A 14,463-nucleotide genomic window follows, 5' to 3' on the forward strand; every position below is an offset into this window, starting at 1 on the left:
AAAATGGAAGGTCCTTTATCATCTGAAAACGCTAAGTTGCTAAACGTCAGCAACTTATAAAAAGGTCCAATTTCTTTTTCCTTAAATATTTTTCTAAAAATCTCAGATAGAACTCATTTTTCTTTATTACACTTCTTATCACCATTTCTACTGTGTCATAGTACCTAGAGTGTTTACGTTCAAAAGAAATGCTCTATTCAAAACTGCATATGATAAATGAAAAAGTACAAACATGCATATACTTTTTTCTTTACTTAATGACCACTTTCAACTATTCATCTACTTTTCTTGTTTTGTTTTTATAAATAACAAGGTATGACTCAATGTACTGACAAGGAGCAAACAATCAAGTATCTAAAAGGATTATTTGCTTTTCATAGAAGATCTGAGCACATGCAACAACACCCTGTGGATCTGAGCTGAGCTGTTCAGTGATGACCACCAGCTTCACATGATCTGTGAGCACTTGAATAGTGGCTGGGTTAAATTAATTAACAGGAGGCTGTTAGACAGAGGTGGCTCTAACGCCCTGGCGGCGGACATGAACAATCCAAAACCCGAGCCTGTAAGTGTAACAAGGTTATAAAATTGAAACCTAAGAGCAACTAGTCAGTCAGTCAACAAAGCTTTAAACTATAGCAAATCAGGAATTCCATTACTCTGCTCCTGCCTTTTCTCCATGAAAGTGAAACCAAGAAGGACCCTGTGAGGCCCTCCCAGGTATAGGCCCTTTCCATGTTCCCTGTTTCCTGTTTGTTGGAAATAGGGTTTCTAAGCCTCCTGGACCTTCCCTGAGTACCAAACAGTTGCTAATCAGGGAAGTGAGGGAATGCAGAAACAAGGGAGGAGCAGTTAAGAAACAATGGTGCATTCATAGCAGCACTATTTACAATGGCCAAGACATGGAAACAACCTAACTGTCCATTGACAGGTGAATGGGTAAAGAAGATGTGGTACATATATACAATGGAATACTACTCAGCCATAAACAAGAATGAAATAATACCATTTGCAGCAACACAGATGGACCTAGAGATTATGATACTAAGTGAAGTAAGTCAGACAGAGAAAGACAAATACCACATGATATAATATATGTGGAATCTAAAAAATGTTACAAATGAACCTATCTATGAAACAAAATCAAGGACATAGAGAATAGACTGGTGGTTGCCAAGGGGGAGGAAGATGGGGGAGGGATGGATTGGGAGTTTGGGATTAGCAGATGCAGACTAGTATATATAGAATGGATAAACAACAAGGCCCTACTACATAGCACAGGGAACTATATTCAACATCCTGTGATAAACCATTATGGAAAGAAATTTGAAAAAGAATGTGTATATATATATATATATATATATATATATATATATGTATAACTGAGTCACCTTGCTGTACAGCAGAGATTAACACAACATGGCAATTTAACTATACTTCAGTAAAAAATAAATTTAAAAAAAGAAACAATGGTGCAACCTTGGGGCAGGGTCCTGGTCCCTCCTGAAGAGATACACATAACAGTAACTTTGAGCTCTTCTGCAGGAACTGAGGCCCCCACCCAGGTGGAGGGTGGTGATTTCAGGCTGAGCACAGATTCCTGGAGCCCCGCCCTGTTACCTGACTACCAAGCACTCAGAAGAAATTCACACACCCTGCAGCCCTCACCCCAGAAGTTGCCTTTAAAAATTCTTCCCTGAAAGCCATCAGGGAGTTTGGGTGTTTTGAGCACGAGCCACCTGTTCTCCTCGCTGGGCCCTGCAATAAACCCTTCTCTGCTCCAAACTCCAACATTTCGGTTTGTTTGGCCTCACCGTGCATCAAGCACACGAACGTGCATTCAGTAACAAAAGTCTCTCCCAGCATCTCTAGTGGAGCTCTCCTAGCCAATTCCACTATAGTGCTGCCTGACCGGATGGGGTTTTGCTCAGATAAACCTTAACATTTCCAGTATGCCTCGGTTTATCTTTCAACGCTGGTCTGCACTGAGATGTGCACCCAGGGTTACAAAGTCTTAGGAGGAAACAAGGAATGTAAAATGTTTCAGTAATAATTTCTGGTATGGACTACGTGCTGAAATGATAATATTTTGGATATATTGGGTTAAATAAAACATATTATTAAGATCAATTTCACCTGTTTCTATTTTTTAAAGTGTGGCTACTAGACACTTCTGAATTTAACACTTCACATCGGATGTGACTCGCATTACGACTGACATTATATCCCTATCCGACCCTGCTGAGAGAGAGCGCCCTTGTCGTTTCCTAATCAGACGTAAAAAATATTGTGCTTTGGAGGAAAAAAATATCTATATTAATACACAAGGAACAGCCACCCCATTATTTAAATCTTCTTCTACACTTCAAATTGAGGCTATAAAACCATTAAACAGATGTGTTCCAAAAACATCATTGCACAGGAACTGGGCACCTGCAAAGGCCTCGGGCTCAGACACCTTTCACTCCCAGATCTGTCCTGCCTCTAACCCTCCAAGCCGCTGGCTTCTTCAAACAGGCTGCTAGACTTTCTTGGCAGATCCTAAATTTGAGTTCTGCATACTTCAGGACAGTGATGTTTTCCTCAGGCCCTGCCTCCACCGTGTCTGATTCCAGGACACAAACCCCTCACTCCTACGGGCCAGCCCGCCCACCCCCATCCGAGTGCCAATTGCCCAAGAGCAGAGGACCCAGCTGGCCCAGCCTGTGGCTTCACCATGATGATTTTTACACAAAAATAACTGAAATCCCTTTGGGGATGTTATTTGTACTAATACATTAAAAGCCATGTGTAATCACTATGCCAGGTTTCGGTGCTGTGGTTGCCCAGAGCTTTACGATTTTATTGTAACCATGGGTATATAAAAATTATGTGGAAGTGTATTCATGTCATGCAGAAAACCACAAAAAGGAAAGTATTTATGGATTTTTATTTATTTTTTGCAGTACGCGGGCCTCTCACTGTTGTGGCCTCTCCCGTTGCGGAGCACAGGCTCCGGACGCGCAGGCTCAGCGGCCATGGCTCACGGGCCCAGCCACTCCGCGACATGTGGGATTTTCCCGGACCGGGGCACGACCCTGCGTCCCCTGCATCGGCAGGTGGACTCTCAACCACTGCACCACCAGTGAAGCCCCTAAATTTATTTTTTAAGTTGGTAAAACCATTTTTTCTCAGCTTTACTGAGGTATCAATGACATAAAAACTGCATATGTTTAAGGTGTACCTTGTGATGTTTTGATATTTGTATACATTGTGAAATGATCACCACGATCAAGCTAATTAACATAATACATAGTCACCGTGTGTGTGTGTGTGTGTGTGTGTGTGTGTGTGTGTGTGTATGTGTGGTGAGAACACTTCAGATCTACCCTCTTAGCAAATTTCTCGTGTACAAATGATAGGAATCAAATAGGAGAGTTACACAGGGAGTTTTAGAAATCCCACCAGGGGATTATAGAGAGGGAAATTTGGGAGACCACTGTGAGTCCATGACCGCTCAGGAAAGCTATCAGAACATTGTGGAAGGAAGCAGGCTTGCTTAACTATAAATTCATAAATAAAAGCACGAGATATGCCCCAGGCCACTGAGCGAAAAAATGAGGCCTGCATCCTGCTGGTCGAGTCCAGCAAGATAATGATCCTTAGGACCAAGGATAGGAATATAAGGGAAAGGTGACATTCCGAAGTAGGAGACCCTCATTAGACGAAACCTGAGATGACTTGACATGTTTCAGTCTCTGTCACCACCCTTCTGCTGGTTTGAATGAGCACTATGTCTGTCCTAGTTTGACCTCATAGGGTCAACCGGTCTCCCGCCCAATACGAAGGAGGATCTAGTGATGGCAACTCCAGGAACAAGAAAGAAGACGGTCTTTTCCCCTCCCCACTTCCCTTTGCTTATAAGAATGTAGCCCGCTTGATTCTCAGGGCAGAGCCCCCTCGCCTGCCCGCTTGTATCCCTCACAAGCATCCTCTTGCCTATCTCTTTGCCTCTCGCTGAATTCCTCCTGCACTGAGACACAAAGAACCCGAGGCTCAGGAAGTCCTGACACCAGGAGAGTGATCCTCATTAAAAGCCCGTGGGTTCGAGTCCCAACCTGGGGCGCACGGTGTCACAATGCGTCACGAGCCAGAGGCACCCTGCTGTCCACTAGGTCTCCAGAGCTTAGTCATCTCGAAACTGAAAGCTTGTACACATGGACCAACAATCCCCACTTCTTCCAACTCCCATCCCCTGGAACCACCCTTCTAGTCTGCTTCTATGAGTTCGCCCTCCTTAGATTCCACACATAAGCGAGATCATGCCGTATTTCTCTTTCTGTGTCTGGCTTGATCTCACTTAACATAATGTCCTCAAGGTTCATCCATGTTGTTGCAAACGGCAGGATTTCCTTCTTTTTAAAAACTGGACAATATTCTACCGTATATATGGACCACATTTTCTTTATCCATGTACCCACTGATGGATATTTAAGTGGTTTCCACCTCTGGGCTACAGATTTCTTTTTTCAACAGGAAATATTTTGCAAGTTAATACAAAATGGGCAATACATTTTATTGGTAATAAGTTTTTAAAAAAACTATATGTACCACTCACTGACACTTCCTGTCTTTAATTTTTAAGAGGTTATCTTCTACTCAAAAAGATTACTGCTTGAAACGGAGGTACATTTTCTCCCCTTATTTTTAGAGAATCAAAAGCCCAGCTCTTTACTAAAGAATTTGAACTTAACATCATTAGGGAAATATTATAGGGCCAGTTTTTAATGCTTTATTTAATACTTGTATACACTAATATGACCTAGTCATTCTGATTTTTAGCTTGGAGTCAAAAGTCTTCAGCAGGTGTTTGCCGGAGAGTTGTTTATTTCTTAGAAATTAGCTTTAAAATCACCCAGTGCATCTGCTCATCGTTACTTGACTTAAAAAGAGTTAAGACTGGATTGTCTTTCTAAGAATTCCCCAGAGGGCCAGGCCAAAGTCACAGCATCCCTGCCCTGAAATTTTCACCACAGAAACGTTGGAATTTTGGAGCAAGAATTAACTGTAGACACCATCTTGTCCAGCTCCTTTCACAGATTAGGAATCTAAGATGCCAAGACCACAGGGTTGGCCTTGCCAGAACTGGACTCAGGTTCTTGACTCTCCGGACTGTGGTTTTTGCTTTTGTTTGGTTTTTTACATCTACCCTATACTATTTCCTCTCTCCAATATGGTAGAAGCAAGAGAGAATCATTTAAATGCATTTGTTAACGCAAAATAAGGGGTTTTCCAATTTTCTCCTTGTCAATAAACAATACTTTTATTTGTATTTGATAGATTTTAACATGGGCTACATGCAACTCAGCTTGCCTATAATGATTCTGGACGAAATTATAGCTTCTAGTACAAATGGCCTGTTGACACGTTTACACACCTTCCTACAGAATCAGCAGGAAAAATGTGGGTGAAATTTCTGAACATGGTGCATGGGAGTAGATTGCCCGCTACACAAACGGTCAGAATGGTGTAAAAATAATTACTTTCATGACGTTCCTTTGACCGTAGGGGACAGTGGGAGGGATAAACTCCAGATTGCACGCAGGGAGCGGCCTTCGGTCCGGAGCCGAGACACGCCAGCGGCGCTTCCTACTACGAGAGCCCCGTGTCCTTCTCCTCCCCGCTCCGCCCGCACCCCCTTCGATTCTGCACTGCCCCCTCTCCTGCCCCCTAGCGGTCCTAACAGCCGGCAGCGAGGCTGCAAAGAGAAACCTACTTAATGGTGAGCAGAGACGTGACTCTTCTTCCCCTGTAAGAATATGCACCCATTTACAGTGTGGGGTGTTTTCCCCACCACAGAGCAACTCTCAGGACTCCGGCCGGGTGTCCTCCAATGCAGCTCAGTTCTGACACCATCTACGCCAATATCGCCTCTGATTCCTCAAGTTCAGGGCTCAGCCCTACAATACGCACCCACTTGGAGACCAAAGCAAGGCCAGGTGGTCACCCGCGCTTGCGACCAACCGGCTGCAGACCCAAGGTTCCCTGCTAGAAACACAAACCGAGGGACCCATTTTACTTACTAGCTGCCTTGTAATTACTAGAGGATGTGACTCAGAACAGCCAGATGTGAGACACGCAGAGCTTCAGGCCCACCCCTGCCTCGCCCCGTGTCCACCAACCCGGAAGCTCTTCGACCTTTGGGCTTTTCTGGAGGCGTCATCACACAGGCCCACTTGATGAGATCACTGGCTGCTGGCAAGCATTTAACCTCCAAGCCCTCTCCCTTCCCAGGAGACGCGGGTCAGGGTGGGACTAAAAGTTCCCACCCTCTGAACTCCAGGTCGGTTCACCTGGCAACAAGCTCCCCGCAACCCAGTGCAGGCCCCGAGTCACGTCACTAACATGATGAAAGACACCTTTGTCATTTTCATCACTTAGGAAATTCCTGGAGTTGTAGGAGCTCCGAGCCAGAAGGGGACGGGGGCTAAGACCAAACGTATACACCTCTTATCACAAACCACAACGTCACACCTTCCATGACGAAGAGGCAGAACATGTCATCTGGTGAGTCAATCAAGATTTAAGTAAAATGAGATAACGAACTGGTTCTGAAATATATTTGTGCATGGGTATAAACTGCTATTCTTCTGTGAAATTTAAAAACATGTACGTATTACCCTCAAATCAAGCTGAGAAACTCTTACCTTTCCGTAACATTCGGTTCTATTGGTGCTACCCAGAAGGGCTGAACAGATGGGACCCAGAGGCACTGAGAGCAGGCTTCTCCAAGGGGCGCATTAATTTACCTTCAGACAAAACCATCACAAAACCCAGCTGGTCTCCCGCCGCCTTCTTCCCACCCCACTTCCGTCCTCTTGTTTCTCACGCTCTGAGTATTCTTTCTGTGTCTTGAACATGTTTCATTGCTACGAATATCAGACGGTTTGGCTATTTGTACATGTCTTTCACCCCTAAAATGCCGGGAGCTCGTCAGTGTCACTTCACACATATCTGTGCATATATCCCCCCGACCCCTGCCAAGGCTGGTCTTGCCACTGTCATTGGAGAAAAATACCATCTGGGAATGGGCCTGATGAAGAGGGACCATTCAGCTTTATCCTAACAGCAGGGAATCAAAATGAAAGCCTGTAACAGGCAAAGTGACAAGATGTATTCCAAAAATGGCACTAGTCAATCAAATGACCGACAAGACTATTCATTTCATTTTTATTGAATTAAAAACTGTCTAGAGACAAGTGGAAAAAATAACTTATTGCAGGATCTCTTACACATGAACACGGAACATTTTACACAAATATCAATGTGCTGATAGGAAATGCTAAATTTAAAGACAAACATTTTTACACAAAACTAACTGTACTATATTTTATAAAGATAGATGTTAATAAATTATCAGAGATACTGAAGGATGACAGGCTAACGAGTCCAACAGGAATGCGTTCTATGTTGGAATTAAAGTAGGTCTTCTGAACACGATGCCCTGGGTATAGTGACATTCTTGTAAGCTAAGAAAAAGGAGCTAATTTCTGGGAATAAAGGGCCAGCAGGGGCTCTGACGAACAGGAACACCCCAGCCATGCTTCCAGCTTTTTCCTTGGATGTGGTCAGAGCCCCTAATGTTTACCCCAAACTAACGCAATAGCTCATTGTGAAACAGTGCCGCTTTAACAGCTGCATGGGAGTAGTGAGACTTACAATTACACAAGGGGCACAACGCAAACGACAGCATTTTAGAGGAATTATAATTGCCACGTGATCTGAATGAATAACCCAATAGTTTAATGACAGAAATGTGCGTTCTCTATTTCTGAAGGAAAGTTAGCATAATTCAAAACGGTGAGTATTTTCTTAGCACGATATATTAATTCTTATTTGGGGAGTCTAAAAGTAAATTGCATTTTTTCCCTAAAATTCTGAATTCACTCCTTTAGAAAATGATTTCTATAATGATATACACCAACATGACAAAACTTTTTTATATGTTATAGTCATTAAAATATACATATACATATAGAGAGAGAGAGCACTGAACAGATTTGGAAAACCATGGGGTGTGTGTGTATATAGATAGAGATATAGATATAGACACATGGCCAGATACTGTTCTGTTTCATTTAATTAAATTCAACAAATATTTATTGGGTGTCTACTACTTGCAAGTCACCATGTTAGGTGATGCTTGTAGTAGATTTTAAGACATGTGAAGCTCACATCACCCACACGAAGCCAAACTTCAGATAATATACTAAACCTTGAAAATACTCACAAGCAGAGCTAAAGCTGAATAATGAATAAGGAAAGAGATAACCAGGAGAAAGGCTTGGGGAAATGGAAAAGGACCAAGGGAATGACTGCTCCCAGGCTTGGCAGGAGTCAGGGGAAGACTGGACCTCACCCCATCCTCTTCACCTCAAGGTCCAAGATTCAGTTGTCATCCTGTTTTGTTTCCTTTACAAAGTGGAAAAAATAGGGTATTAATTTTCAGTGATAATAAAGCTTGTAGGACTCCCAAAAGATTTTCGTCCTCTTTTGAAATAAAATTTGATCTGCATTCGTATCTACAGTTTTTCTCAGTCATTCCCAGCATCACGCTGGATGAGACAGAAGCACCCAAGTCAAATGAGCGATGCTGGCGGGAAGCTAATTTATCAGAACATCGGGAAGCAAGCTAGCACCAGAGATGAAAACAGTGAAGAGAAGATGAAGAGAAGTATTTTAGAACGTGGCATTCCATTCCTTTTAGAACTTCTACTCTAAACGTATTTATAACGAATGTGTACATCCAGGAAAAGACATATAGTCAAGGAGTCTCCCCCCGCCTAAAGAACCAGCGCATCAGCGGGGAACAAAGCATCAGACTTGTTCCTGATGCAACCCACTGGGAGGGGGCAAGGCTGGCAGGACCTCGGTGTCACGAGCCACCCTGGGTCACAGGACCACCGAGCGAACCCCAGAGTTCTGAGGCCCCCGAGGTGACAGCGTGGCCCTTACAAGGAGCCAGAGCGTCATGGTTAGGAAACCTCCCGTGAAGGCGGCCCTGTCTTGGCCCTGGTGGTGCCCTCACAACAGCTGAGGGCGCTGGGGAGGGCCCGGGGGCGCCCCTCACCGCCCACTCCCCAGCTGGGTCTGAGCCAGATTGTGGAGGAACAACCAAAACCAGGTCTCCTCCGTCTACTGCTTCAGTTTTAATCTCATTAGAGGACAACATCAGCCACCGTAAAGTCCCCGTTAAGAAGTCTGTATTGCTCTAACCGGCTCACTAACGGTTCAGTATCTCTGCTGCTCCACTGAAGAGTTCACGTAAGCAAGAATTCTTTGCAAATGAAACGTGTTTTCAGTGATTATGATTTAGCTCCCATGTTTATAGTCTGTCTTAAAAAAGGAATTACACTCTGATGAGTCATACCTCTGTTCCCGTAATTTTTCTGGATAGAAACCAAACTTGCATTGGCTCTTTTTTGCCCTTCATGGACACTGGGCCTCTGTGCTCCAAATGGAATTGTGGGTCTGAATTTTCTGGTGTCATGAGACATCTGAAGGGGACAGGGAACAGGGAGAGAAGCGTGGAGTACGGCTGCACAGAGAAAATGACACACACCAAAGCTATTTAAAGGTACCTTGAGGTTTTAGTAACAATGATCATGGGAGAAACTCCCAAGATGGTGAAGAATCACTTAAATTGGAAATAATGACACCATCTTCTCAAATAAATAATAAATAATCTTAAGAGCAGAGGTGATAAATGTTAAAGGTAATAAAAGCACCCAGGGAATTAAAACACATGCAAAGAGACATTTTTCAAATCAGTAAATACCTAGATGTGTCTCTTACCTGTATGTATATTCAGACACATTTATTTTTCCTTTTTGTCCAGTGGTTTCTGTTCGGCTTGTGAGGTTGACAGTATTTCCAAAAAGACAATAGCGAGGCATCCTCTGTCCTATGACACCGGTGACTACCTCCCCTGTGTGAACCCCTATTGTTATCTGCAGAAATCAAAGCTCTGCCTTAATAAATTCAATACTATGAATGATTGCTTACTCTATATTAAAGAATAATGCAGTCATCATATAAAAATCGTAAGAATTCTCTAGAACTCCAAGCATATTACAGACAAAAACCCTCACAGAAATCTTTCAAGAGAAACATTCTTTTTGTCAAGTTTGAAGCTTTCAAAGATGTGAATCTGGCAACTTACATGAGACACAGGAAAAAGATTTTAAAAAATAAACCCGAAGGGACAGGGGTTTTTAATTCATCCTCATGACTTTCAGTACATGGAATAAAGAAGATTTCACACAGGTGGACAGGTTTCCCATTTCTATGGAAGAATGTAATACAATGGGTTCAATACAATATGAGTCTTTGTTTATACAGATGGCCAAAAGGCACAAGAAAAGATGCTCAACATCGCTAATTACTAGAGAAATGCAACTCAAGATTGCAACGAGGTATCACCTCACTCCAGTCAGAACAGCCATCATTAAAAAGTCTACAAATAACAAATGCTGGAGAGGGTGTGAAGAAAAGGGAACCCTCCTGCACTGGTGGTGGGAATGTAAACGGGTGCAGCCACCATGGAGAACAGTACGGAGGTTCCTTAAAAAAACTAAAAGTAGAGCTGTCATATCCAGCAACCCCACTCCTGGGCATATACCTGGAGAAAACTATAATTTGAAAAGATACATGCACCCCAGTGTTCACTGCAGCACTATTCACAATAGCCAAGACATGGAAGCAACCTAAGTGTCCACTGAAGGATGGATAAAGAAGATATGGTGCATATATGCAATGGAATATTACTCAGCCATAAAAAAGAATGAAATAATACCATCTGCAGCAACATGGATGAACCCAGACATTATCATACTCAGTGAAGGAAGTCAGACAAAGACAGATATCGTGATATCACCTATATGTGGAATCTAAAATACGACACAGATGAACATATGTACAAAACACAAACAGATTCACAGACACAGAGAACAGATATATGGTTACCAAAGAGAAAAGGGAGAGGGAGGATAAATCAGGAGGAGTTTGGGATTAACATACACACACAACTCTATATAAAATAAATAACCAACAAGGATCTATAGTATGGCACAGGGAACTATATTCAATATCCTGTATTAAACCATAATGGAAAAGAACATGAAAAAGAATACACGTTATATATGTGTAACTGAACCACTTTTCTGTACAGTAGAAACACAACATTGTAAATTATACTTCAATTAAAAACACATTAAAAATCTTAGTCTTTGTTGTCAGGATGTTATTCCTTGTACATAATTAATGATTAGCTGGTCAAGAATATGAATCGGTTGTCCAAAAGGTCTATTACTACCATTATAATATCTGTTTTATCTACTCACCTGAACAGATTCGCCATCTACCTGGACCTGGCCAGCAATTTCCATCATGTCCAAAGCCAGGTGGCAAATGGAACGTGCATGGTGGATGCAGGGCTCTGGTAAGCCACTCACCGTCATGTACTTATCGCCGACCGTTTCCACCTGGCAGGGCACAGATGGGTCAGTACAAACACGACTGTTTCACTTGCTACCCTTACACAAAACATGTTCTTCCAATTGCTATCAATAACTTTCAACTTTCCTCCCCTGAATCTCTTAAAATTCTGATACCTTCAACTCCAACGAGAAGGAACATCATTATTTGAAATGTACACATCTGGCACTTGGAGTCTGATTACAGGCATTATTTTTCCTCTAGTTAAGTCCCGGTTTCTCAGCTCAGATATGCTTACTACCCAGTAGAACAATTTACTACCCTGTTTCCCCTTAAAACGCTGATGGTTGGATGGGCCAAAGCTCCACTGCCCCCAGTTCAGTGATTTACCCTGGTCATTAACCACTGATTTTTATGATGTGCTCACCAAGTGTTACACTGTTCCTCGGAAAAAGACTAAAAAATAAATAGTCCTTGTGGCACTTCTATGACTCCAGATGCCTGGGGGTGGTTTAGTTCACATTCTTGCCCTTACGAAGCAATATTCCACTGACTTCATTTTTCCAATATTATATTTGTTACTAACTGAAACCAAGGGCAGAAATGCCTTATAAACCTTTCCCTTCAAGCTGATGTTATCTAGAAGCAGGTCTGAGTCCCCTTCTATGCTCCATGGCTTCTTTACTGTGCAAATCACTTTTACCTTTCAGTAAAAATGTCGCTTGCAGACCAATGACACGAATGCCATGTTTATATTACGTGTGATAAACCACCTGCACGGATTTAACATTTTATTTTAACTAGGGAATCGTCTGTTCCATTCATTTGGGTTACAAGGAAGAGAATGTTTTAGAACGAGAGGTAATTATTTAAGAAAATGGTAAATAATGAAGGCATGAGAGCTGCCCGCACCAAGCGTGCAGGGCTACAGTCAGGGAATGGTGACTGCAGTGCCTCTGGAAGCCACGGCTTGAAAATTCAGAATCATGAATGGCACTGCATTAGGACAGGACCTGGACTTGCCTTATAAACAAATGGATTTTTCCGGGAATCTGTCAGAGTGTCGAATCTGGTATACAGGTCGTTGAGGAGGTTGACAATCTTCATGGCCCCTTCCCCAGACGCATGCTTGCTGCAGAAGGCGTTGAAGCCCACGATGCCGCTGAAGAGGATGGTCACGTTGTCGTACCTCTTCGCGGGCACCGGACGCTTGTGCCTCAGCTCGTTGGCCACGGACGGAGGAAGGACAGAGTACAGCAACCTGCCCAGAGGGGTGAGGACAAAGCCACAGTGAGAGATGCTGAGAGCAGCTTCAGTGCCTCTCCGGCCCACTTCGTAGACTTCAATGCCATGTGCGCTGTGCAGGCTTGGGTTCTGACAGGACACCCGCTATTAGCCATCTTTGTAAGTCAAGTCGAGAAAATATAAATAATTGGTTTGTTTTAATCCCATAGAACATCCCCAAATCCAACCCAATTCAAAGCAAATCAAAATAAGCCAAACAAAACAGACAGACAAAACAGAGGACTGACACCGGGAAGTCGAAGTTGTCTTGCGTGGTCTTGTGTGTCGACGCTCCTGCTGGGATAGTCACAGGATGAAAGAAGCCATTCAAGCACTCAGCACTGTTTGGATCCCACAAAACCAGGGATACGTTCACCTCTCAGGGATAAGCCATCTGCCTCAACGTTTGTCATCTGACGTGAAAAGCAGATTTCCCCAACAAGGACCTACTGTACAGCTCAGGGAACTCTACTCAATATCCTGTAAAAACCTCTAACAAAAAAGAATCTGAAAAAGAATATGTATATATAACGGATTCACTTTGCTGTGCACCTGAAACTAACACAACATTATAAATCAACTATACTTCAATGAAAGAAAGAAAGGAAGGAAGGAAGAAAGGGCAGATTTTTCTGTTTCATTCCTGCCTCACTCCTTCATGGAAGAAACGGATAAAGCAGGTAGAAATTGGCCTAGGCAAGAAAAGATCCTACTTCCGTTGACAATTCTGAGACCACGCCGACGGGACCAGGGGCCCTGGGGAGCAAGGAGAGTGGTGAGCACACGGGAGGGGGGAGAGCTGAGCAGAGAGGCGGAAGCACGAAGACCTGCGGTTCCTTGACGTGACGGCGCACGGGAGGAGCCACCACCTCCGAGCCGCTTCCTCCCCAAGCCAGACGGCACCGGGGCCAAGGTTAAGGCGCAGAGGTGTCATTTTTTCGCTGCCTTTAGTGGAATTTATTCAGTGTTTCACTTTTCACTTTCAAACAGAGAACATTTTATACAACATTTTAAAGCTGTATTTGAATATTAAATGTGACCAGTACAACTACTTCATTTCAACAAAAATTCCTAGTAAATGTTTATAATTAAATCACCTTGAAAACCAAACACCAACGAAGATGGAAACCTTGGTGGTTTTCTAATATAACAGCCAGAGCAGGGTCCGAGTAACTCAGACTTACAAAGGCAGGTGACTGTGAGCCTTGGTGCTAAGTGCTATCTCACAAGCTCCATAAAATGTGTTACCTTTCATGGTGGAAGCTGTACCACAGATGATAAATACACATTTTGAGTTGTTTCTCGAGCAGCAGGAGGAATTTGACTGGCCCACCTCATCCCACATACTTTCGGAAATTTGCCAAATACCTGGAACGCTTAAGGGGTTCCCCTCAGGGCCGTGAGGAAAGTAAAGTGGTGTCGAAGAAACTAGTTTTCAGCTTCATTATACAAAGTAGGAGAAGGGCAGGAAGAAGCTAGGGATGACGACAGACATTTACGTGGATTCTCTGTCCATCTAAGCTGCCAATAAACAGTTAATTGATGTGTTTACCTGTGGGCACAGCATCCAACCATAGGCAACACACACACACATCAATGCAAGAAAAGGACAGGAAGTGGTGCTGTTACCAACCCTATGGTGTCAAGTAGAGTGACACAGTTCTTACACGAAGGAAGATGAGGTCAATTCTCCAAGACAGCTTC

The 14,463-nt window shown here is 43.2% G+C and overlaps 1 protein-coding gene across 2 annotated transcripts in view; it reads right to left on the reverse strand.

The window, feature by feature from the left end:
* Positions 1-7,182: 7,182 nt before the first annotated feature.
* Positions 7,183-14,463, reverse strand: part of GUCY1B1 (guanylate cyclase 1 soluble subunit beta 1) — a 47,757-nt gene continuing 40,476 nt past the window's right edge. For both annotated transcript variants that reach the window (XM_032633562.1, XM_032633563.1), the window contains 5 exons: positions 12,499-12,736; positions 11,382-11,522; positions 9,835-9,989; positions 9,410-9,536; positions 7,183-8,451 (listed from right to left, as the gene is read on the reverse strand). In XM_032633562.1, coding sequence (XP_032489453.1) covers positions 8,428-8,451; positions 9,410-9,536; positions 9,835-9,989; positions 11,382-11,522; positions 12,499-12,736 — 685 coding nt within the window. In that variant the 3' untranslated portion in view covers positions 7,183-8,427. The remainder of the gene's footprint in view (positions 8,452-9,409; positions 9,537-9,834; positions 9,990-11,381; positions 11,523-12,498; positions 12,737-14,463) is intronic.

The sequence above is a fragment of the Phocoena sinus genome, chromosome 5 (genome assembly GCF_008692025.1).
Source record: "Phocoena sinus isolate mPhoSin1 chromosome 5, mPhoSin1.pri, whole genome shotgun sequence".
Classification (NCBI taxonomy): domain Eukaryota; kingdom Metazoa; phylum Chordata; class Mammalia; order Artiodactyla; family Phocoenidae; genus Phocoena; species Phocoena sinus.